This window comes from Amblyomma mixtum, chromosome 5, assembly GCF_055824585.1.
Source record: "Amblyomma mixtum isolate Tamu chromosome 5, ASM5582458v1, whole genome shotgun sequence".
NCBI lineage: Eukaryota > Metazoa > Arthropoda > Arachnida > Ixodida > Ixodidae > Amblyomma > Amblyomma mixtum.
In genome coordinates, this window is record NC_143016.1 from 147,754,886 (window position 1) to 147,777,537 (window position 22,652).

The 22,652-nt window shown below is 49.4% G+C and overlaps 1 protein-coding gene across 1 annotated transcript in view; it reads right to left on the bottom strand.

Moving 5' to 3' along the window:
• The window catches only part of LOC149344105 (ATP-dependent translocase ABCB1-like), a 48,738-nt gene extending 33,894 nt beyond the window's left edge, over window positions 1-14,844 (bottom strand). The window contains exons 1-5 of the mRNA XM_089547143.1: window positions 14,685-14,844; window positions 13,354-13,430; window positions 12,605-12,740; window positions 6,139-6,199; window positions 808-971 (exon numbers count right to left, since the gene is read on the bottom strand). Of these exons, the coding sequence (XP_089403269.1) occupies window positions 808-971; window positions 6,139-6,199; window positions 12,605-12,723 (344 nt within the window). The 5' untranslated portion in view covers window positions 12,724-12,740; window positions 13,354-13,430; window positions 14,685-14,844. The remainder of the gene's footprint in view (window positions 1-807; window positions 972-6,138; window positions 6,200-12,604; window positions 12,741-13,353; window positions 13,431-14,684) is intronic.
• Between the last annotated feature and the right edge of the window lie 7,808 nt (window positions 14,845-22,652).

Consider the following 22,652-nt stretch of genomic DNA (forward strand, 5'->3'; position numbering starts at 1 on the left):
TGTGATGTCAGACTTCGCAAAATTGAATTCAAAACAGCATAAAAGAAATAAGAACAACAAGAAGATGCGTATTTGGCTATTGAATGCTGTGTTCCATTAGTGATGGCAATATCCATATTCATATTTCAAGCTGAAGAACGGAACATCGACCTGAGTAGCTTTAGAAAAAGAAAAGAAAGGGAGTTCAAGGAATTAATTGCACCTGCCAAGGCCACTCTTTGGCTACCCACGAACATTTTGCTGAGGGGCTCCTCACTAATTGCAAAGACCACGGATTCTCAAATCTCGCCCTCCGGATATCATTTGCTTTTCGCCTCCCCCTAATGGTGCTGTCTCAGCGGTGATCGAACTGGCGACCTCATCTCTCGTCGACTCCCGAAGAGTCGGACGCCGCAGTGACCAATCCACAGCAGTTGCTTGAACTTTACAAGTACTAGTACACCTCTTACTAATGCAGTATCACAGTCGCCTCACAATCATTGTCAAAAGAAGGTCCCCCTCATATTCTATGGCAGCCCTAACTACTTGATACGAACGCCAACACTAAATACAAGATTTTGCAACGCATGCAATGGTTATACCCTTCCAATCAGTATGTTCATAATAGTACCCTACGATATTCCACAGCTTCCTTACAGTTAAATGCAATGTCCAAGAACGTTGGACTTGAATTGCGCACTTTATTTGTGGAGAGGAATTAGCTGCACTTTTCTGGGTTAGCAGACGGTAAGGTACGTTAGCAGCGTGTAGTGTCAAATCGGTTCAAAGGTTACAGTAATGGCGTGGAGCGGGACCAATTGTACACACCTCTGGTTTCCGCAAAGCTCCGCCTCTACCGACTGGAAGACGATGAACTTGCGCAACAGGTGTCCCATGAGCACGATCAAGGTGGGCAGAGAGAAGCCTGTGACCACGGCCACCGCACACCCAATGGCTGTGAAGGCGCGGTCCTTGAACGACGAGTACTTGAACTGCGGGGTTGAAAACACCTATATCTATATGGGAGCTTAGTGCAGTTTCACACGGTTAACTTTAGGCATATTTACAACCCCTATAGCGAATAATCACAAAGTGAACATGAGAATGAAAAGGTCAGGGCGCTTGCCAACTTTTCGAAAAAAGGATCTGTCTTCGTCTAGACAAAGAGTTCATCATTGGCGGGGTTTAACTAAGGTCATCCTTCCAAGCAGGAAGGCCCCGTGAGGGGAGCAGGGTGTGAAGTGGGAATGGTGTTAGGATCGGGAGAGTGAATGATGCCCAGTCATGATGGTTGCTACGGAGGATTAACCGGCTGACCTGCAAAACTGCGACAAGAAAAAGGCCAGCTCAGCAAAATCCGGGGGTGTGGAGCGTGAAGAGATAACCAGCGTGCGCTAGAAAGGAAGTGTCCAGCTGGGGCAGGTGGCTTTGTATCACTGGGGGCTTTGACCTGATAGACTGAGATAAGGAATTATTCAGCAGGGTGGCAAAAAATACCTGGGGAAAATTGTAATAAAGCAAAAAAAGCAAGCAGAGAAAGTATGAAACGAAAGAGGCGGAAGGGGGTGGAAAGGCATGCGGAAGGCAAGAGAAGCAGGGCACAAGATAAAGATAATTGAACAAATAAGAGAGAGGAAACAATGCCATTGAGGAGGTAAAGGACGGGTCGGGGCGGAATGGTAGGGTGAAAGCAACGATCAAGCGGCGGTATGAAGTGTTGGTAAACGATGTGACTATCTGCAAGACCTTTTCAATTTCCGACCTGGAGATCACGAAAGTTTGCACTAAGCGGATGGTGTCCCTTTCCTTCATGCAATGGTGTTTATTTCGGATACGATGTATCACCCGGAGAATTTGCTCGATGAAAAGTTGGAGACACTCATCAGGAAAGCCTACAAGATGGCACTGGGGCTACCGAACTCCACGCCAACGGCAAAGCTCATGGCTCTAGGGGTACATAATACCCTCAAAGAGATGTGGGAATATCCTGAAAGTGATATGGGAAGCACAAGGGCTCTCAACTCAATAGGCTTGCACTTACAAAACCTGGCAGAGAACTGCTCGAGAAAATCCATGTTGATCAGCCCTCTACAATAGACCAAAGGGAAGAGGGTCCCACGCGATCTGAGACGATGCATCAACGTGCACCCCATTCTGCGGAATATGCATCCCGCATATAAAATCGAGAGGAGGAAAGCAAGAGGGGAGCCCTGCAGAAGAAATGGGACAGCAAATTAACACCCTTTACGTAGACGCAGCAGGACCAAAGAATGGAATCGTGACTATTGTGGTCCCAACGCCTTCAGGGTTGATGGTGAACTGCGCCTCGATGAAAACAGCTAACGCCACTAACGCACAGGAGGCAGCTATTGCATTAGCTGTAGCATCTAACCCCAACGCCGTTGCGCTCACTGATTACCAGAACGCCTGTCGCAACTTCAATGACAGATTAATTCACAGGTCAGGGTTGTCATTGCTGACTAAGCATCCACCCAATCAAGCCTCAGTCATCTGGTTTCCCGGTCACGTGGAACTACCAGGAGAAAACGAAGCCGCCCACAGGCATGCCCGAGCTCTTCTATACCGGGCGTCTCCCCCTGATGACCATGAAGGGTGCCGCGACCTAATAGGTTTAGCAGTGTGTGCTGACAATCTCGCGCCATACAGAACAGCCAGAACGGAGTACCCAACACCACACAAATTCCTCAATAAGTTAGAAGAGAACACCCTTAGGAGACTACAAACCAACAGATACCCAACGCCAGCTAAGTTACAGCAGTGGTAGCCTACACTATACTCTCCGCAGTGCCCACACTGTGGAGAGGTAGCTAACCTCTACCACATGGTGTGGGCATGCCAATTAAATCCCTTAGTTGACCGCATTCCAAACCCCTCAGAGGAGCAATGGGAGGCTATTCTGCTCAGCGATGATCCTGACCGTCAGCACTGGCTGGTGGGGAGGGCCAGCGCAGCAGCAGCAGCCAGTTGACTATTGGACTAGGCGGCTGATCCACATGTTCAAAGAGTATTGAGCAAACGAAGATGTTTTCAATCAATATCTGCAAGACCTGTTTAAACAATTACGCCAGTGCCGCAATGTACTTGACAGATTCTAATTTCCTCTGGATATGTTAATCCCTGCTGGTTGTAAGCTCTTACACTTGTGGATCAGGAATGCCTCTATGTATTTAGTATGGTACTTCCGATAGTGCACTCTCAGAGGTAATATGCTACAAATATCTCGGCCTATGGATTTCCAATAATCTTTCCTGGAACAAACATATTGATACCATCTCGGCAAATGCTCTGCGCAAAATATTCTTCTTGAGGCGTGCACTACGGTTCGCTACTCCTGAAACACGTTTCCTTGCGTATAACACTATTGTGCGGCCAATCTTAGAATATGCCGTAATGATCTGGGACCCATATACCAAGATTAACATTAACAAATTAGAAAGGATTCAAAAGAAAGCAGTAAGATTTATTTATAATTCCTATGGCCGCACCTCTATCACTAATCTTATTAAAAAGAGTGGCTTACCATCCGTTACTGATAGAAACCGTATCTGTCGTTTGAAATTCTTTTTCCAGTTAATTCATGCGCAATACAACATTGACATCTCGAAAATTGTTAGTTACTCTAGTGGTTATGCAACACGCCTGAGACATTCTCTTTCCGTAAAACCTTTATCCACAAGAACGAACTGCTACAAATATTCCTATTTTCCGAGAACCATTACCGAATGGAACAACCTTGCTGGTCATATAGTCGAAGAGAATAATTTGTCCCATTTTGAGGAGATGCTGCAACAAGTGAAGAAATTTTGAATGTTCGGTTGATGAGTAATTTGTTTAGATTTACTGAATTATATGCTTGGCTCTATGACTGCAGTATATATATTCTGAGGTTGTGAATTTGATACAGTACAGTGTGATGTACTAATTTCGTTGCTGCGACGCCTTGTCTGCTGTATTTCCTTTTCATTGTCCTTGAGTATTACACAAATCATGTACCCACCTGCGATGGTCTTGTAGTTCAAGACCACGGTATTTATAAATAAATATAAATAAATAATAAATAAAATTTTCTGTCTTAATGAAGAACGCTTTGCGCAGACGAAGACAAGTCCTCTTGTGAAAATGTTTGCAAACACCCTGAGGTTTTCCCTACCTTGTTCGTTTTGTGATTATCGAGAACCATCTGACCAACCTCTATCTACCATGGACTCCTTGCAGCGAATATAAGAGAACATATCGTAGAATTACAGCTCAACGTGAGCGCAAGGGCTGTACAGAAAAAAGGGGAGGACGCCATTTTTCCAGGCTCAGTACCAATCAATTCTAAATTCGGTTTCAAGTAACACTTCTAATCCTGAAAATTATCTTGCACGGCGTATAAGCCTGTCTAACCAAAAAGTGTTTCCTTTTTCAGCAATATCACAACGGCGTGGCGGTGCCTCTTGTAGCCCGAAATGGGCTGTACCCTGGTCCTATATTGTGATGTTAAGTATCGATCACAAGGAACGCGCCCCGCTCAGCGCCACCTTTGAGGCCTGCTGAGGCGAGAGTGGAAGAACTGCCAACAAGGAGTGTTCTGTCTTACATTTTGGTCAAATGTTTAGGGGAATTCCCCAAGGAGGAGTCGATTTGTAATAAGGGAGTAATTACTCATTGACATTCACCCGAGCGCAGCCATACGGCTACAGAGGAAAGCTATACAGCTGTCTCAGAAGCTTCGTAGTTAAAGAAAAATTCGTCCTGGTCCGGGGTTCGAACCCGGCACCACCGCTTCACCGGAGCAGTAGCTCTACCAATGGAGCTAACCGGGACGGCAAGCTTATGGTAGAGCGAGAGCGAATTGATCAATAACTCGAAGTGGGAACTGTGTTGATCAAATGTTTAGGGGAAACCCCCAAGGTGGAGTAAATTTGTAATAAGGGAGTAATTAATCATTGACATCCACCCGAGCGCAGCCATACGGCTACAGAGGAAAGCTATACAGCTTTCTCAGAAGCTTCGTAGTTAAAGAAAAATTCGTCCTGGTCCGGGGTTCGAACCCGGCACCACCGCTTCACCAGAGCAGTCGCTCTACCAATTGAGCTAACCGGGACGGCAAGCTTATGGTAGGGCAGAGCTTTCCTCTGTAGCCGTATGGCTGCGCTCAGGTGGATGTCAATGAGTAATTACTCCTTTATTACTAGTCTTACATTTTAAGGCACATTGCGAATTCGTAGCGTTTTCTGGGAGTGTGTCACAGGTAGCAGTGAGTTATTTGTATTAGACGAATTTAGCGCTTTTGGTATTACAAGGTGAAGCCTTTATCTCCGCTGGCGAATACCGTAATTAGTGTTTCTCCAAACGATTAGCGTGCTAGCATGTTTTCTTTCATATTCATCGAGAGAAGTTTTATCACTAGTAATATTTTTTTCTCTGTGTTTAGCGTCCCGGGCACCTTCAAAATAAGCTATGTGATGTCCACTTGACAAATTCAGCTGTTGCGAAGTTAGAAATTTGAACCATTGTTAATAAAGTTTTCATATGCCTTTTATTAAATATCCTTAGGTGTCTTGCGTCCGAACCCTGGTTAATTGAATGGCTCTCTTGGGGCCTGCATAGACAATTCTGGCGTAAGAATTATTTTCTGAGGACAAACTGCCAGCGACGCCTGGAAATGTTAAGCTTTGCTGCCATACAGGAATGAAAACAAAGCAGCGTCTTGAGCCCCGTCCGGCGGTACTCATATTTATTTCTTTGTTCAGGACGCCCCTAAGGACGAGGTTAAGCGAGCGTTACATAGGAGCGGAGAGGGAGGGGGTAATGAGCAGTGCGTTTAAGGAAACTTTGAAAAGTAGAAAAAAGTACTATCAACAGGCTAGTTATAACACGGAGGTATAACTGAAACGCATTTGACCCGGTGTTCATAAAAAAATAGGTATGTTTGCTCTAGAGAAAAGGTCTCAGTCTTGGCATCTGCGGAAAATTTAGAGCAGCGGATGGCGAGCTTGCTGGTTCCGTCCCTTCATTTAGCCGCTATTGCTGATGCTCGAGAAGCTACAATCTTGAGCTCGGATAGCTTTCGTATTCTTTTCCACCTCCTCCTAGAGACTTGTTTCAGGACCTTTAAATCCAGGCACAGCAGCCTCCTTGACTCGCGCTCACCAGCTGCAGGAAGGAGGCCGGCTCCGCTTCTTCTTCGAATTTGCTGGTGGCCTTTTCCTTCCTACAGCAAAAAGATAAACCAAAAAAGGAAAATTCACGTTCACTGCATCACTTCATGAGATCTTCTGTAGCCTAGCAAACCAAATAGTAGACATTTAGTTTGGATGCTGCGAATGACGGCGCGGCATGAAATACCGGCTGCGACGGTCGCATTTCGACGGCGGCGTTATACTAAGTCTGTGTCCTGTGCTACGCCAGTGCACGTTGAAGGACCGCACAGGCGGTCGAAATGATTCATGACCTACAACAGCGGTGACTCTCTCTCTCGCTTGATTTACGGTTCCTTCATGCTTTCCCCCACGGCTCAGTCCTGACAATGCGGGGTATCCAGCGAGAGAGAGGCAATTACTAAGCTTTACTTTTCATCATAAAGAACTGCTGGTCATTAGTGGGTGTCTGGATCTCAGGAAGAAAGGCGTAAATTTGGCTTCCCTCAATGTGCATCACTCGACGCGAGCCGGGCTACACACGATGCGCGTGGCCACTGTGCGGGCACGCCGAGCGAAATTGCCCGAAGTGGAAAATTTTCAAGTATCGACACTAACTCACTGGAAAATGTCTGGCGTGGTGCGCTGCGCGACTGCACTTTAAAAAAAGTTGTGGTAAGCTGTGGCAACGCTATTTCTGCTATGTCCCTGTCCCGAGTGGAGGCACAACCTATTCGACAAGTCGTGGCTGAGATACGTCATGCCACACCACCAAGCAAACATTTTCAGCTTTGTGCTGCTTCAAAACGGCGTGGAAACCAACATCGTAGGGCGCCTTTCTAAAGAACGGCGACTGCACATAAGGTGGTGGTGAAAAACTTTAATATTCAAAGAGAGTTTGAGGGTCAAAAAATATGGCTGAGGCTTAGCTAAGGGTAAGCCTAGTCAGATGCGAAGCATATTGATGGCTAGGCTTGGTAATACATGGCTTTCCTTGGTTGAATACTTGATTTTAATACAACCACTAGAAGCCTTCGTCGTGGGGGAAGACAAAGGCATGGCTACAGCGGAACGCCGACTAACCCCGAGACGCGCGTTGGGTGAGCGCCTGGATTGCCACGGAAGCCGCGTCCGCCTGCCCGGTGGAGCGAGCGTTTCACCTACACCGAGTGTGAACGCGCGTTCGAAATGCGCGGGAGTGTGACGTCACCATACCACGTGATTCACACGGCGTGCAACCGCAGCGACGGCACAAGTTGGAGCCCCGTCTCTCATCTGTCGTGACGTCATTGTGTCATGTGGTGTGACGTCACCATACCACGTGGTCTGCACGGCGTGCAACCGCAGCGACGGCACGAGTTGGAGCCCAGTCTCTCATCTGTCGTGACGTCATTGTGTCACGTGGTGTGCACGGCGTGTAACCGTCACGAAGGGCTTAGGTTACTATTGTAATATGCTTCGCATAAAAACCCTGATGCATGGTCGGTATCCTTAGTCCCGGACACCGCACGACGAGGCCCCGTCTCGCGCCCGCTTTACTAGAGCCCTTTGAGACTCCAGTGTGAAGTAGTTGAGGAGGGCAGTCTCCCATGCCTTTCGGGTGGGGGTGGGGGAAGGGGGATGGTGAGGATTCTGAGTATATGCCCACACCATGTGAAAGATATCGCAGATCTCTCCACAGTGCGGGCAGCGCCCATCTGCGGGCAGCGCCCATCTGCGTTCGGATCGAAGTGCTTTGCTATGGCAGGACAGAGAAGAGTTCCTGTCTGCAGGCGTCTGAGAGTTCGCTCCTCTGCCTTACTCAGCCCCTTAGCAGGTGCCGGGTAGAGACGGTGGCTGTCGCAATAATGAATTAGGATTTCGCGGAACAGCAGAAGCGGTTTCTGAGCCAGGAGAGCTAGGATGAGGAACCCGGTGTGTGAGCGCTTGGGCGGCCGCATCAGCGGCCTCATTGCCTCGTAGACCCTGGTGGCCAGGAGTCCAGATCACTTTTGTGGAGTTGGATCGGCGGGAGCGCGTCTTAGAATTCGGGAGGCAACAGGTGATATTTCGCCTGCAAGATAATGTTCACAGGCCCGGCGAGAGTCTGTGATAACCGTTCTCGATTTTGGAATGGCGGCAGCGAGAGCTATCGCGACTTCCTCCGCTCGTGTTGAATTTGGGGCCCGAAAAGATAGCCCATCGATATTCATTCCCCGGTGGACTACGGCAGCCGTGAAGAATCTCGCGGGCGACGGCCCTGTGATGTCCACGTAGTAGACGCCCTCTCTATATACATATTGCCTCTCAAGCGTGCGAACCAGCGCTTGTCTGCCTTCATGTGAAGCTATGTCCATGTTACGCGGGAGCGGAGCGACCCAGAGCATGTGGCGCCACAGCACCGGGATGTTCTTCGTCCCCTCTGGTATGCATGTGTGTTGGATGTGTAAGCGGTTTAGCAGGCGGTGCCCAGGAACCGTCTGCGATAGCCGCGTATTGGTTCACGAGGTGGGCCTCCTGCAACTCCTGATAGGAGTTTACCACTCCCAACGCCTTCAGTTTGGCGTTGGAGGTAGCCACCGGGAGGTCCAGTGCTCGCTTTGTTGCCTTCCTGATGATGGCGTCAATGTGCTCGTCTTGTTGTTTGGTGGTGCGTAGGTACGGCATGGCGTAGAGGATCCGGCTGGTCACGAAGGCATGGGCGAGCCGTAGCGCGTCCCTGTCCCGCAGTCCACCTCGCTTGTTGTAAACACGGTGGATCATGCGCCCTACCTGTTCACCTATGCTCTTGAGTTTCGCTGTAGTAGAGTCCGGCCTAAGCTTGTTATTGATGAACAGACCCAGGATCCGGAGCTCTGCCACTTCTCTGATGGGACCGTCCGACAGAGATATGTGTAGAGACGTGTTGTCCTTGTGGTTTGTCCTGACGTGTAGAAGCTCTGATTTGGCGGGAGCACATTGGAGACCACAGTCGGCAGCATATGCATCGACTATGGAGGCGGCCTGCTGGGACCGGTTGCATAGAGGCAGCGCAAGTTAATAGGTTTTGAGGAAAGCAGAGACGCTGTAACTCTGATAACACGGTGAACACCTGAAGTGCACCGTGAGATAATTAGAAAGGAGAGAGTCACAGAAGGTTGAGAGAAAGAGGTCCCGCAATGGTATGCAGTGGATTAATTACTTCAACCTGGGGATAGTTCACGTGCACTCAACTCTCACAGCGCAGAGGCGGCTGGGGTTAGGTCTCACGCCTTTGGGGTCAGTTCCCGAATGCACAAGGGAACCCGCAAATCATGTCGAAACATGTTTCAGCTGTTGCAGAAAGGAACTGTTTGCATGCAGGCAACTTATGTCAGAAAACAAAACGTCTTTGCGCTGTCTCACTGAAAGAGGGGGCGTGTAGCTTTGCAGAGCATGAGAGCCAGTGAACAACACGGGCGTTCTTCTGCTTCGTTTCAGTCCCCAAATGATAAGGAATGGCTCACCACAATTTTCCGGTGCACCGTATATGCATAAGCGTCTCGAAAATTGTCCCTGTTTAGTGTATATTCGGTGGTCGCTCCGAAAATAAACTCATTGTGTACCGCTCGGTTCGGAATAGTTAACGGGAACAAAATAGCGGAAATAACGGGAAGGAACAGAACACTAGGGAAACACATCGCTTGTTTTCAACACGTGGTAAGTTGACAGATTTACGCAGTATGTACGAAGCACGATGCGCAACGAATGAAATGAGAAAAAAACACAATGCACAAGGAATTTACAAAAAACAGTCCTAAGTGTTTCTTGCAAACATTCAAGCGAGTGAGTTTTTCCTACGCAAACAGAGGAGAAAGTTAGCTGCAGGACAGTTCACCCGATGCGATGCCCTCTTCCAGCTTCAGTAATTCCTCTCGTGTTATGGTCTTTGCATTTTTTGTATGTCGTGGATATCTCCCGTCCATGTTATCTTCATCGTTCGAATGCAGGTAGCATGAAAAACCACATTTCCCGCAATTTCTATCGTTCTTAAGCTACTCCGCGCTTACAGATACAGCTCGTTTTAAAATATCAATCGGAGAACTGGCCGCAACTGTTCCCGCACAGGCAGATGCCGCTTAACACGTGTGTTTTAGAGTACTGCTTATGTGGTAACCACAATGTTCCCCCACCCATGGCACAGGCCCATGACACCAAGCCGAAGCAATCAGCCGATGGAAGTGCACTATAGGATTAATGTATGGAAAAAGCGCTGCGTGGGTTCCTTATTGCTTGGGAACACCCTGCGGTGTCCGTTCACATGATCCCCTTTAGGTCTGAGCATATAGGAAACGAGTAAGCCAGTTCCCGAGTCCCGTAGAAGCGCAGCCAGTGAGGCGCACACAAAGCTGTCATGTGGACACAGTGAGCAGAGTACTTTAGATATATGAAGGAGGTCCGGTGAGGTCAAGATTGATCAGGGACAGCAGGGCACAGCCTGGGGCGGCCAGCCAAGAGCTGCGAATCACCATAGAACTTAAGCAAAATTACAGCCACGTGTCAGAATTGTTCTCTCGTCGAGTAAAAGCAAGGCCTCAGGACGGCACAATATCCCCAGTCGCAAGTTAGAGACCATATGCGCGTCCATAATGAATAATGCTGTTTGTAATTGAAATCTTTGAAGTTACCTGAGAGGGGTAAAACACATCCATCCGAAAGTGTGGCGGAGTTTCCCTGTTGTGCCTTCTTAACTGCCGCTTTATATTTCCTGAAGGACGCTTGGACTTGCTAACAAAAACGTTCCGCGGAAAGGAGGAGTGCTCACAGCAGTTACGCACCTGTTTAAACACGCGGCGTGAAAGTAGCAGCACGAATGTGAAAGAATAACGCCAACTGCGCTTCTCGAAAAAAAAATGACAGGTGATGCTCTGCAAGTGCAAGGTTTGAATGCACTAGCAAGCAGTTGACCACACTAACGACTGCTTGACTCTTTTTCAAGCCACATATTGCAAACAATTAGTTGGCCATTGGGAACACTTTTTCCTTTTAGTACGAAAGCACTATTCTGATGGGCAATCCACGAGCAAGATCTTGCGATGTTTGTGGGTTTGCAACATCACTGCCAATGGTTGCGCCATCTGACAACATCGTATACACTCCTAGCGGCCCCGCTTGACCGATACTCCCGCCCACACCGCTTTACAGACGTGCTCAGCCGACCCAGCTCTCTAAGTTTGAAACTACTACTGGTGGCTACGGTGGGGGGGGGCACCATTGGCGTCGGAATCACGTGAGCAACCGCGGGGCGTCGATGGACGCGGAGGCGAAGTTTGTATAAGTCATCCACTTTTTCTTCGGTTACGGCACCTAGGATGAGGCCTTGCAAAGTCCAACTGCCAATGTTTTTGCCTTGCCGCACAGACGGTGCTCACCTCTGCGCACTGGTCGTAGCATGGATATAGTATATTCTAGGCACTATAGCATGGAGGTTCCGTACTCGAATCCAACCCGTGGAATCTCTTTTATTGTTTTTTTCTTATGTGATTCAGAAAGACTGAACACATAGCTCAAGTTGTCACCGCGGCCAGTAAAGCGAGCGCGTAAAAATATCTAGCAACTCATCTCTGCTTCGTCCTAATACACGACGATAGCACCAGCCATAAATTAAAGCGCGAAAGGGAATGATATGGCCTGAGAGAAGACTAGTTTAAGAGAAAGGGGAAGGCGCCGTAACCGTTTAATTTCTGGTTGGACGCGTAAATTTTTTTTAGGAAAGGAAATAGCGCAGTAGCTCACTTCTCGGTGGACACCTGAACCGTTCTGTGAAGGAAGCGATGAAGAAAGTAGTGAAAGGTGGAATAAATAAGTGCCATAGTGGAGCATTACTAATAATTTAAACCACCTGGGAATCTTTAACGAGCACTGACATCGCACAGAACGCGGCCGGCTGTTTTTTCTTTTTCATTTCGCCTCCTTGGAAACGCGGCCGCCACGGAGGGTTCGAAATCGGGTACTTCGGTTGAGTAGCCGAGCGTGCTAACCGCTGAGCGTCCGCGTAGGGTTGTACACCTCAACCGCGCCCTGAAGGAAGGGATTAGAGAGGGAGTGAAAGAAGGAAGACAGAGAGGCGGCGTATTGGAGGGCTCTTGAGGAAATTCGAACAGCCCAATTCATATCACAAACAAATTTTCCGTCTGACTAACGCTGAACATGGAGCCTTTAGTTTAGGGCTGGCAATTTCGTCGGGCATCAATTAAACCTCATGCGAATGCACCAGCGAGTAAGGAGGGGGTTATAAGGAAAGGAAGGGCGTGGTCATTTTCTAGCTATCGGTGGATGCCTGAATTCCGCCGTATGAGAAGGGATTGAGGGTAAAAGGATCGCTACAATGCAATTCTCAAGAAAGCATCGCGCCGTTTCGAAGAACGTCACGTGAGCCAAACGCTCCGCCGTAGAGTGGCCAGCTTGGGTTGACCAAGACCTGAATGAAGTGCGCAGCTGAAAAAAAAATTAAAAAGAAGAAAGAGAGAAGGCGGTCTCACTCTGCTTCCATGGCAGCTCCCGCATCTCCCGACGGGACCTCGCCCGTGGTCGATCCCCCCGCGGCCGCGCTGGTGCTGCTCGTGTCTGGAGCGGCCGTGGTGTCCGTCGCCGGCTCCATGGTTGCTGCTGCTGTTGCTGTGGTTGCGGAGAGAAGGGGCGGAGGTCGCTGGGGGAGGTTAAACAAAATGAGGCATTTCTAGAAAGCATGCAAAGCCGTACAGTGGCTGAAGAGATTGTGGAGGTGGCTCTGTAAATGAAGCATTGCAGTCAACGAGAAGCGAAGAGAAAGACATGGTAACGAGCCTAGGTGAAATTTCCCGCAATCTCGTTTCGCAGTTTCTGCTGATGTGGTAATTCAAGGAGTAGTTCCAGCTTATGTTATACGGTCTGTTGCTGTTTCCACCATGTGTCAGTTTATAGCTTCCTTGCTTTCTCTTCCTGCGTTTACTATAGTGCTTGCTGAAGGGGAGACAATCCAGTCTTGAAAATAACAGAACTCTAGACGCTAATCCGTATATATACCGCGGTCGTCATCCGATTTATCCGAGCTGATTTTAGCCTCTAGCATAACAGAAAATGGTTAACAAGCCCGAGCTCACGATTCAGGAGCACTGATCACCCGCTTGTACAGCGACGTCTTCTCGCAAAGTATTCGCTACAATGTTAGGGGACTAGCAACTTCGGACACCAGGTTGAGAAAGCCGGTCTCACGGCAAACAGCCCCAAAACCTGCCGGCAGTGGGCTCACCAGTAGTCGGGTTGACGATTGTCCGCTGTTGCACTGCTTGAAGGGCTGATGTACGGGAGCGAGTTGGGCCGGATCGTCTGGAACGAGTATAGGTTGTCTCGCTTCAGTTGTTGGCCGGCGTGCGTTTAATTTCAATTATGTCATGGATTTTCGTCACGCAGCAGGAGAAACAGTTGCCAGGACTCATTTAAAGTAGTCCAGAGCACGGATGGCTCGGGCTTTTGTCGACAAAAAGGACCGCCACAGGTAGGTGAGTCAGGACAGGCGTCCCCATGAACTGTTCCGTCCGCTGCGCGGGTGCTTGAATCTCGGCCGTCCAGAACGAAAAGCCAAGCACTCCGCCTTCTTTTTAAGGAAACGAAGTGAACGTCCCAATCCTCCGACTCAAGCAAAGTTGCTTTTGTTGCGAGCATTGAGAGCTGTGTTGACATGCCTCAGTGACATGCCGCCACCTCATATCGCAATAAGCAAGCAAGCACAGTAAAGGGACCGGTCCACATGAAGCAGGGATCCATTTATGCCGCAAAGTGAACATTCTGGAGAGACGGCCGCCGTTACGTAACATACCTAGAAAGTCCGGCAAGAAGGAGCCGCGTGCAGCACAGTACTGTGTTTGAAGTAAACTCGCATTTTTACGCGATAACCCTGTAGTCTGTGTCTAGTATGGGGCCTCACTCTCGCACTGTTTTCTGTCACGCCTAATGCTGCGATCATATGCAGATTATGGCATGCGCCTTCACATGGTAAAAACGTTGTTAAAGAGAGCTTGGAGAGCCCCGAGAATAAAACACCTCGGGGTCTCCGTGCTAAACAGTGGAAGCCGCAGCACCTCGCAACCTAGTAGTCAAGAATGGTAAGATACTGGAGGCTAAGAGGGGAAAATCCCGAAATAACTCTGACAAACAAACCTCCTCTAGTGGAGATATGGGCTCAGAACACTGCGGTGATAGTAAGGCGGCTAGTGCTAAAATGAGCTACATTTTTTAGGTAGCTGACATTTATTCCAAGAGACGCCTTCTAGCACACTGCCCACACGCGTTGCATGAACCAGCTACTTGGAGGAACAACGCGAACGTTGCTTGAGGACTTTGTGAAAATAGAGAACAGCGCATCTAGAGACTTACCCTGCAAAGACCTAGCGGTGAAACAGCAACAAGAATAGTGAAAATTAGCAGTTTACGGGGAACCTTAGCCTCAAAAGCTAGAGATTCGCGGGGCCAGGAAGTGTCAAGGGCTATTTTCTTTAGCTAGGACTGAGAACCTCCTATGAGACAGCTACGCCCGGAGGCCCTGAGCAGAAAGGGATGGCTGGTGAAGGGATTCGCACTCACCTTCAGGAAGTGCCAGTGGACAGGAACGTTACGCTGCGGCGAGACAGGGAAGACCGTGGCCTAACGCTGCGTACGTCGAACAAAGACTGCGCGTGAGGCGGTCGCGTGCAGGAGAGGCTGCAGTCATCGTCTTCTCCTTCTTTGTCTGCTGCGCGCTCGTGGAGGCGGTACGCCAGAGGATGCGCTGTTCCGAATGAGAGGAAAATAAAATAATGGAATTCAATTCAGTAAACGTATTTTGAGAAGCAAGTCCTGCAGGCGTTTGCTGGAGAGAAGGTATAGGGGTATAGGCAGGGAATTCGCTCCCATTATGTCTGTCACCGTGCACGTACCTAGGCACTAATCGCAACAGGCAGATGAAGGTGAATAAATCGCAGATAAAATGTTCTCTGCCAGTGTTATTATCGTTCGGTGCCAGCGCCAAAGGATTTGCATTGGATTCAATTGATGGGTTCCTCCATGGTTACGTAATTGCAACTGGTAGGTTGATTTGCTAACTTTTAAAATTCCTTGAGCTCTTTTTTCAGCACATTGCGGTTTTTTATGTGACTAAATATTCTTCTGTCGTTTTTCATCCATATATTTTAAAAAATTCATGCTTGGCGCAAAAATCTTGCCGTAATCATCTAAGGAAATTTCCTTATTTAAGCCACTACACCTTGGCGAATCCACCTAAGCGGGTATGTGGCATGTTTTAATAGGAAGAAGAAGAAGAAAATATGTTATCTGCCGCGGGTATGTGCCATTAAAGGCCCGTTCACACTTGCCCAGAAATCCGGCGGCGAAAACAAGGACCTGTTCTCACTTGTTCACGAGCGGGCGAGGCGGATCCGCCGCGCCGCTGCTGTTTCTCGCTCTTCCACACCACGTCGCTGCTAGCGGCACACACAGATATAGTGAGAAAAGAGCATAAATTTACGCTACGTACCATAAGCGTATGCATGCTTATGTACGTTAAACGCAGGCACATTCTCATTTTTATTTCAGCGTATGCTAGCACAGACACAAAAATAAACTCAGCCTATAGTGGCGCCATCTGGTTGTCAGGGCGGGAACCATTACTGTCATACTGTCAACAACCGACTCTGCTCTAAAGCCTAGAAGCGGCAGAATCGTCACTCTGAATAAAAAAAATACAACAAATTTATCACTTACATGCTTTCTTAGAGGCGAGGTGAGACGAAGCGAAAGACCTGTGCCGCATTTCTGGCCAGTGAACGCACTGAAAAAGGCAGCAACAACGAGAATTAAATCCGAAGCGATGGGTCCGGCTTCAAAAGACGCCACCATGTTTGTCGCCGCGCGGCGGAAATTTCACAATTTTTAAAAGTCGGTAATAATTTTCATGTTTTACATTTAATACTCCGGGCGGCGGCCATCTCCTTTCGAGATTGCATTCAGACAGTGTGTGCGACACTATCCGAGCGCTTCTCTAACGATCGTTAAAATGTCTCCCAATTCTGGGCGAAGCCTATTTTCAATTTACTGGTGACGTTCCTCAACAGCACTCCATATCCGTTTCTGCACCAGGGTAGACCATCGCGACACAATTTCTGCAGTAGAACAGCTGATATTTGTACAACAGGGGATTTAAAAAAATAGGAAGGTTATTATTACAGTGGGAACTAATAAGAAGAAAAAAGTCCCTCTCACAGTCTTGAGTCGAGACAGCTCGTGTGTAAAACGCCTGTAAGATCCTGTGATTGCAAATTATGAGACAACGGAACGGTTTTCCATGCTCACTATGGCTGTCGGCTTGGGCAGGTACTTCATGCGCAAAGGGGACATATTTACCTGCATCGAGGAAGCTTAATTCCTCTGTGCATATTGAGAGTAAATATTAATCGCCGGATCAACTCCTGCACTAAGAATGTGCCACTAATGTTTCCTGGTAATCGGTGTAAGTAGAATATTGTTTCACTACCGTGTTCTTGTAATAAGGGGCCTGCTTATACTCAAAACACAGGTTTGGTTGTGATAGCGTCAAGTGCATGACGCGTCACTTTGCCATGACGCGCACTGATAGCAGCAGCGGATAAGCAACCGCTGCGTATAAAAGAAGCGTCAGACAAACGCTGATTCCTTGTCCTGCACCGGTCTTTGCTGGTTCTTTGCTGCGGCCGCTCGGCTGCCGCACGCTACTACATTTCACTGGCGACGAGCATGGGATCGAGGCGGATGGCTATTTTCTTCGGTTGCTGCTGAAGACGACTGCCTAGCCGATGCTGCAAAGGCCAAGGTTGGAAAAATTGATACTTTTGACGAAAGGAGCGACAGCTTCGAGTCCTACTTGGAAAGATTTGAGCTTTACGTCTTGGCAAATGATGTGGCTGAAGGCAAGAAGCTAGCCGTATTCCTGACTGTAGTTGGACCTCGAGTGTATGAAGTACTGAGGAACCTGCTAGTTCCGAATTCCCCTGCCAGCAAAACGTATGACGAGGTCACGGCGGTACTGAAAACCCACTACAGTCCCCGAAACGCCGTGATTGCGGAAAGGTGCCGATTTAACCGAAGATTGCAACTTGAGCAAGAGACTGTAGGCGAATTTATTGTGCAGCTGAAGCACCTGGCCAGAAGTTGCGAGTTTGGCGAATTTCTCGACGAAGCGCTTAGAGACAGGCTTGTCGCCGGGCTATGCTGCGTCGACACTCAGCGTGAGCTGTTCGCAGCTGAAAAGCTGTCGTTCGAAGGGGCGTGCGAAATTGCGTTAAATCGAAAACTAGCCACCACCCAGACTCAACAAGTAAAGCTAGAAGAGCTGCAAAGTATTACCACAAAGGCGCTCAGGAATAGAAGTTGATGTTCTGAACCAAGGCGACCGTGCTAAGGACAACTACCGAAGCAAGACTGAGCCCGTAGAGTGCTTCCGTTGCGGTAAACGCCATGCGGCCAGTAATTGCCGATATAGCAAGTACAAGTGTCATAACTGCGGACAGCAAGGTCACTAGAAATCAAAGTGCAGGCAGCGCACAGGCAAACTGAAGGCGCTGAATGCAATCGATAGCTCGGCCGATGAATCAGACGAAGAGCAAGAAATATACAGTATGACAACAAATAAGTCTGCATACTATGTCACAGTTCTAGTGGAAGGACTGGCCGTAAGGATGCAAATAGACACAGGAGCGTCCGTCACCGTCATGCCGAAGTCAGTTTTTCATCGCAAGTTTCTCCATCTGACAGTAACGACGGCTACAGTTCCTTTACGAACGTACACAGGAGAACTAGTGCCGGTCGTAGGGTCGGCTAATGTGCGTGTTGAGCATGCTAATCAAACTGACGTTCTACCTGTTCTGATAGTAGATGACGGTGGGAAATTGTTGCCGTGTCTGCTCGGCCGCAACTGGCTGATGAAGCTGAAATTAAACTGGCAGGAAGTTGAAGCTATACAGCAAGACGACGCCGTGGAGGAACTTAAGAAGTTTCAGTCTTTGTTTTCACCGCAGATGGAGCTGATAACGGGCTACAAAGCACAGGTCCTCTTGAAGCCAGACAGCAAGCCAGTATTTTGCAAGGCCCGTCCCGTGCCTTTTGCATTGAAGCAAGCTGTGTCCGAGGAGCTAGAGTCCTTGGAACGGGCGGGGGTACTGAAAAGGGTCACCAGAAGCGATTGGGCGACTCCTTTGGTAGTGGTACCGAAAGACGGAGGAGCAAAAGTGCGGTTGTGCGGTGACTACAAGGTCACGGTGAACCCTGTGCTGCTGACTGAGCACTACCCTCTTCCCTTGCCAGAAGATTTGTTCACAACATTGGCAGGCTCAAAAGTATTCTGCGTCCTAGACCTTGCAGCCGCTTACCAGCAAGTAGAACTTGCTAAAGATGCAAAGGTGATTTTAACTATAAACACCCACCAAGGCCTTTACCAGTACCAGCGGCTCCCTTACGGCATTGCCAGTGCTCCTGCCATATTCCAGTCGCTTATGGACGGGCTTCTCAAGCGTATCCCTCAAGTAGGGTGTTATATTGATGATGTCATCATTGGAGGTTCAAGTGCGAAGGAATGTCGGCAAAGGCTGGAAGAAGTTTTCACACGATTGCAGGAGCACAATGTGACGCTGCGCATGGAAAAATACAAGATCTTTTGCAGTGAAGTCCGCTATCTGGGCCACATAATTTCAGCGGATGGAATAAAGCCACTGGGATCGAAAACAAGGGCAATAGAGCGTGCACCGGAGCCTACAAATGGTACTGAACTGAAGTCTTTCCTGGGAATGGTAACATATTACTCCAAGTTCCTATCGAACTTGGCGACTGTGGCTACGCCGCTCTACGAGCTCCTGAAGAAGGGCACGCGTTGGAAATGGACAAGCGAGTGTTCTCGCGCGTTTCGAAAAACAAAGAACTTGCTCACGACCAGTCCGGTACTTGGTTACTACAATCCGAAGCAACCCTTGGCTCTAAGCTGTGATGCGTCGCAGTATGGGGTCGCCGCGGTTCTTTTTCAAATACTTCCAAGTGGGCAAGAAAAGACTGTCGCTTTTGCTTCCAGGACGTTATCGCAATCTGAGCGTGGCTATGCCCAGATCGAGCGAGAAGCGCTGGTAATAATCTTTGCTCTCAAGAAGTTTCATCGTTACCTATATGGAAGGGTATTCACGTTGTTGACGGATCGTCAACCATTAATAAGCATCTTAGGGCCACGGAAGCAGGTCCCATCTTTGGCGGCTGCTCGAATGCAACGGTGGGCGTTAATCCTGGCTTCTTATCGCTACGACTTGAGATATCGGAAAGGGTCTGAAATGGAAGTGGCGGACGCGCTGTCCAGACTGCCTGTTACAATCGAAAACAGCGTTGATGAGACACATACGCTCGCTGTTTTTGAAACTACGCCACTGACGGCTAAAGACGTTGCCAAAGCTAGCAAGTATGACGGCATTCTCAGCAAAGTCTACAGATATACGCTTGAAGAATGGCCAGCACAAATCAGAGATGCTCAACTTGTACCGTACTATAACATACCAGCGGAGCTGTCGCTAGAAGCGGGATGCGTCACATGGGGCAGTCGTGTTATTGTGCCAACAAAGCTGAAAAATGCAGTGTTGAGTCTGTTGCACACGGAACACTACGGTGCTTCACGCATGAAGATGCTCGCACGTAGCCTGCTCTGGTGGCCAAGGCTAGACGCAGACATCGATAGCACGGTAAAAACGTGTAGCATTTGCCAACAAATGCAAAATAGCGCTCCCCGTTCTCCACTCAAGCCATGGCCGTTTCCCGCCCGTTGTTGGCAGCGAATGCATGTGGACTTTTTTGACTTTGAAAAAACGACATTTCTTTTGTGCGTGGACTCGTTTTCAAAGTGGATCGAAGTGTTTCCTAGGCGCTCTACTACAGCCGCGAAGACTATCGAGCACTTGCGGAGTATGTTTGCTGCTTACGGATACCCTGAACAACTGGTTTCTGATAACGGCCTCCAGTTTTCAGCGCAGGAGTTCCAGGACTTCCTCGATGCCTGTGGCATCCGACGCACGTACAGCCCGCCATACCATCCGCAGTCCAACGGGGCTGCCGAAAGGTCGGTGCCAACTGTAAAAAGGAGTCTTCGCAAGCAGCTTCTGCACGACAACAAGGGAGGTAACAACAGATCGATGCGGGAGAGACTGGACGACTTCCTGCTGGCGTATAGGACAACTCCTAACACGGCAACAGGCAAGTGTCCGGCTGAACTGTTTCTGAAACGAACTCCGCGCACTAAACTGTCATTACTAAGGCCATCATTTTGGGATGACATGCAGAGTAAGCAAGAAGTGCTAAAACAGCAGCATGACCAACGGAGACCAACTTTTCGTTCGTTTAAGGAAGGAGACTGGGTGTACGTGAAGACTGTCCGGCAAGAGAAGGTGTCATGGACGGAAGGGCGTATAGTGCGGCTAGTCAGCCCTGTGACCTATCTAGTAGAGACTCTGAACACAGTTCGGCACATTCATGTTGATTATTTGCGATCGCGCAGCTGTTTCCAGTATGCAGGACTGGACACCGGGGCGGAAGCCCCGAGACGACCCGACGCCGATGACTTTGGGCGTCATCAGGAGACGCTCCCCTCCCCACCACAAGGGGCGCAGCATGACGCGGACGCGGCAGCACCCCCTCTTCGTGATGATGCACCAACCCCGACCCCGCCACCACAAGACGGGCAAGAATTGCAACTGCCAGCTGCTCACAACGCACATCCTGAAGCGCAAGCTGAAGCGCCTTCCGACTCTCCACCAACAACAGCGCGCAGAAGCCAGCGCGCCCGGAAACCACCAGACCGATATACCTCCCACGATCTCCGTCACTGCACCTAATGAGTGGAGGCGAAGATCTTGGAGGGAAGGAATGTGATAGCGTCAAGTGCATGACGCGTCACTTTGCCATGACGCGCACTGATAGCAGCAGCGGATAAGCAACCCCTGCGTATAAAAGAAGCGTCAGACAAATAAACGCTGATTCCTTGTCCTGCACCGGTCTTCGCTGGTTCTTTGCTGCGGCCGCTCGGCTGCCGCACGCTACTACATTTCACGGTAAGCTAGAGAAGTAAAAAAAAAACACAATGTCGGTATTGGTTTCGCCAGCCATTATCGCAAAAAATCTGTAACGAAGTCAATGTTTTCACGCAAATCTCTAGGGATTTGCACACTGCCATCCAGCTTCGTCAAAGGCCCTAATACTCTTGGCGTCATGATGGAAGTTACGAGCTTGCATGGAATGGAAAGAAAAATATCTCTTTTCTTGTCAAGAAATCATACCCAATATATATGTTTAGTTCTTGGTGCTGAACGAGAGCCAACAGACGCTGAAATGCCAAGGAATTGAATCTGACTTTTTTTTTTTGAAGGGTAGAAATGGCGTAGCAGCTGTCTCACTTCTGTGTAGACGCCTCGTCCATGCCGTGAAGGGAGTAAGATGGGAGCGAAAGAGAGAAAAAGGTGCAAAAGTAGAAGGCGCCGTGATTATTTCGACCCCGTGGGGCCCTTTAACGCGCACTCACATCGCACAGCACACAGGTGCCTTTTGCGTTTCTCCTCCATCGAAATGCGGCCGCCGCGATCATGCTTCGTACTCAGGTCCGCCGACTCAGTAGCCGAGCGCCGTAACAACTGAGCCAGCGCCGCTGGAGAGGAGAAAGTAGCGAGCAAAGAAAAGAACGCACGCCCGAGAGGGAAGGGAGAGAGAGAGAAGAAACTTTTATTGTCCACTTGTGTGGGCTACAAGCCCGGGCCAGTCACGCTGCTCTGCGCTAGATGCATTGCAGCCCATGACGCTGCAGCACATCTGCGGCCCACTTGTTGGCGGTCTTCTCGCAGTGCGGGTCCGTCCCGAGCAGTGAGGCCTCCCATTCCTCCCAGGAGGAGAGCTCCAAGCCCGGCGGGCGAGGATCAGCAGAACACCCTATGAGGATGTAGGTTAGGGTAGCGGTGGGGTGGCAGCACAAGGAACAGGATGGGGTGAAGGCACCCGGGTGGATGAGGGATAGCAGGTAGGGGGTGGGGAGCGTTCGGGTCTGCAGGCGGCCCCAAACGATGCTGTGGTGGTCGGTAAGGGTTGGGTGGGGTGGGGGGTAGAGCTGACGTTCGGCGCGATAGGCCTGCGTCAGCTCTCTGAAGGTATGCATGCGCTCTCTCGAGTCTTCTAGGCTCTAGTCCGCCGGCACCCAGTTTATTAGTGTTCGGGAGTGGACATCGGCGGCCTCGTTACCAGTGTTTCCAGAGTACGCAGGCAACCAGATCACCTCCACATGGCGGGTGTAGCAGGAAGGGACTGTAAGACGGAGTAGGCGGTATCGTGAATTCTGCATGCAGAAAAATTTAGTAATACGGTTTTGGAGTCGCGAAGCATGTACTGGGCTTCAATGTGGGCAATGGCAGCGCCTATTGCAGCCTCCTCTGCTTACTTTGGGGTGGAGGTGGGTGGGAGTGGGGTGGTGATGAGTGTACAGCCCGTCTGGTCCACAATCGCTACCTCTGCAGCCGTGGCCGCACAGGCTGCGGC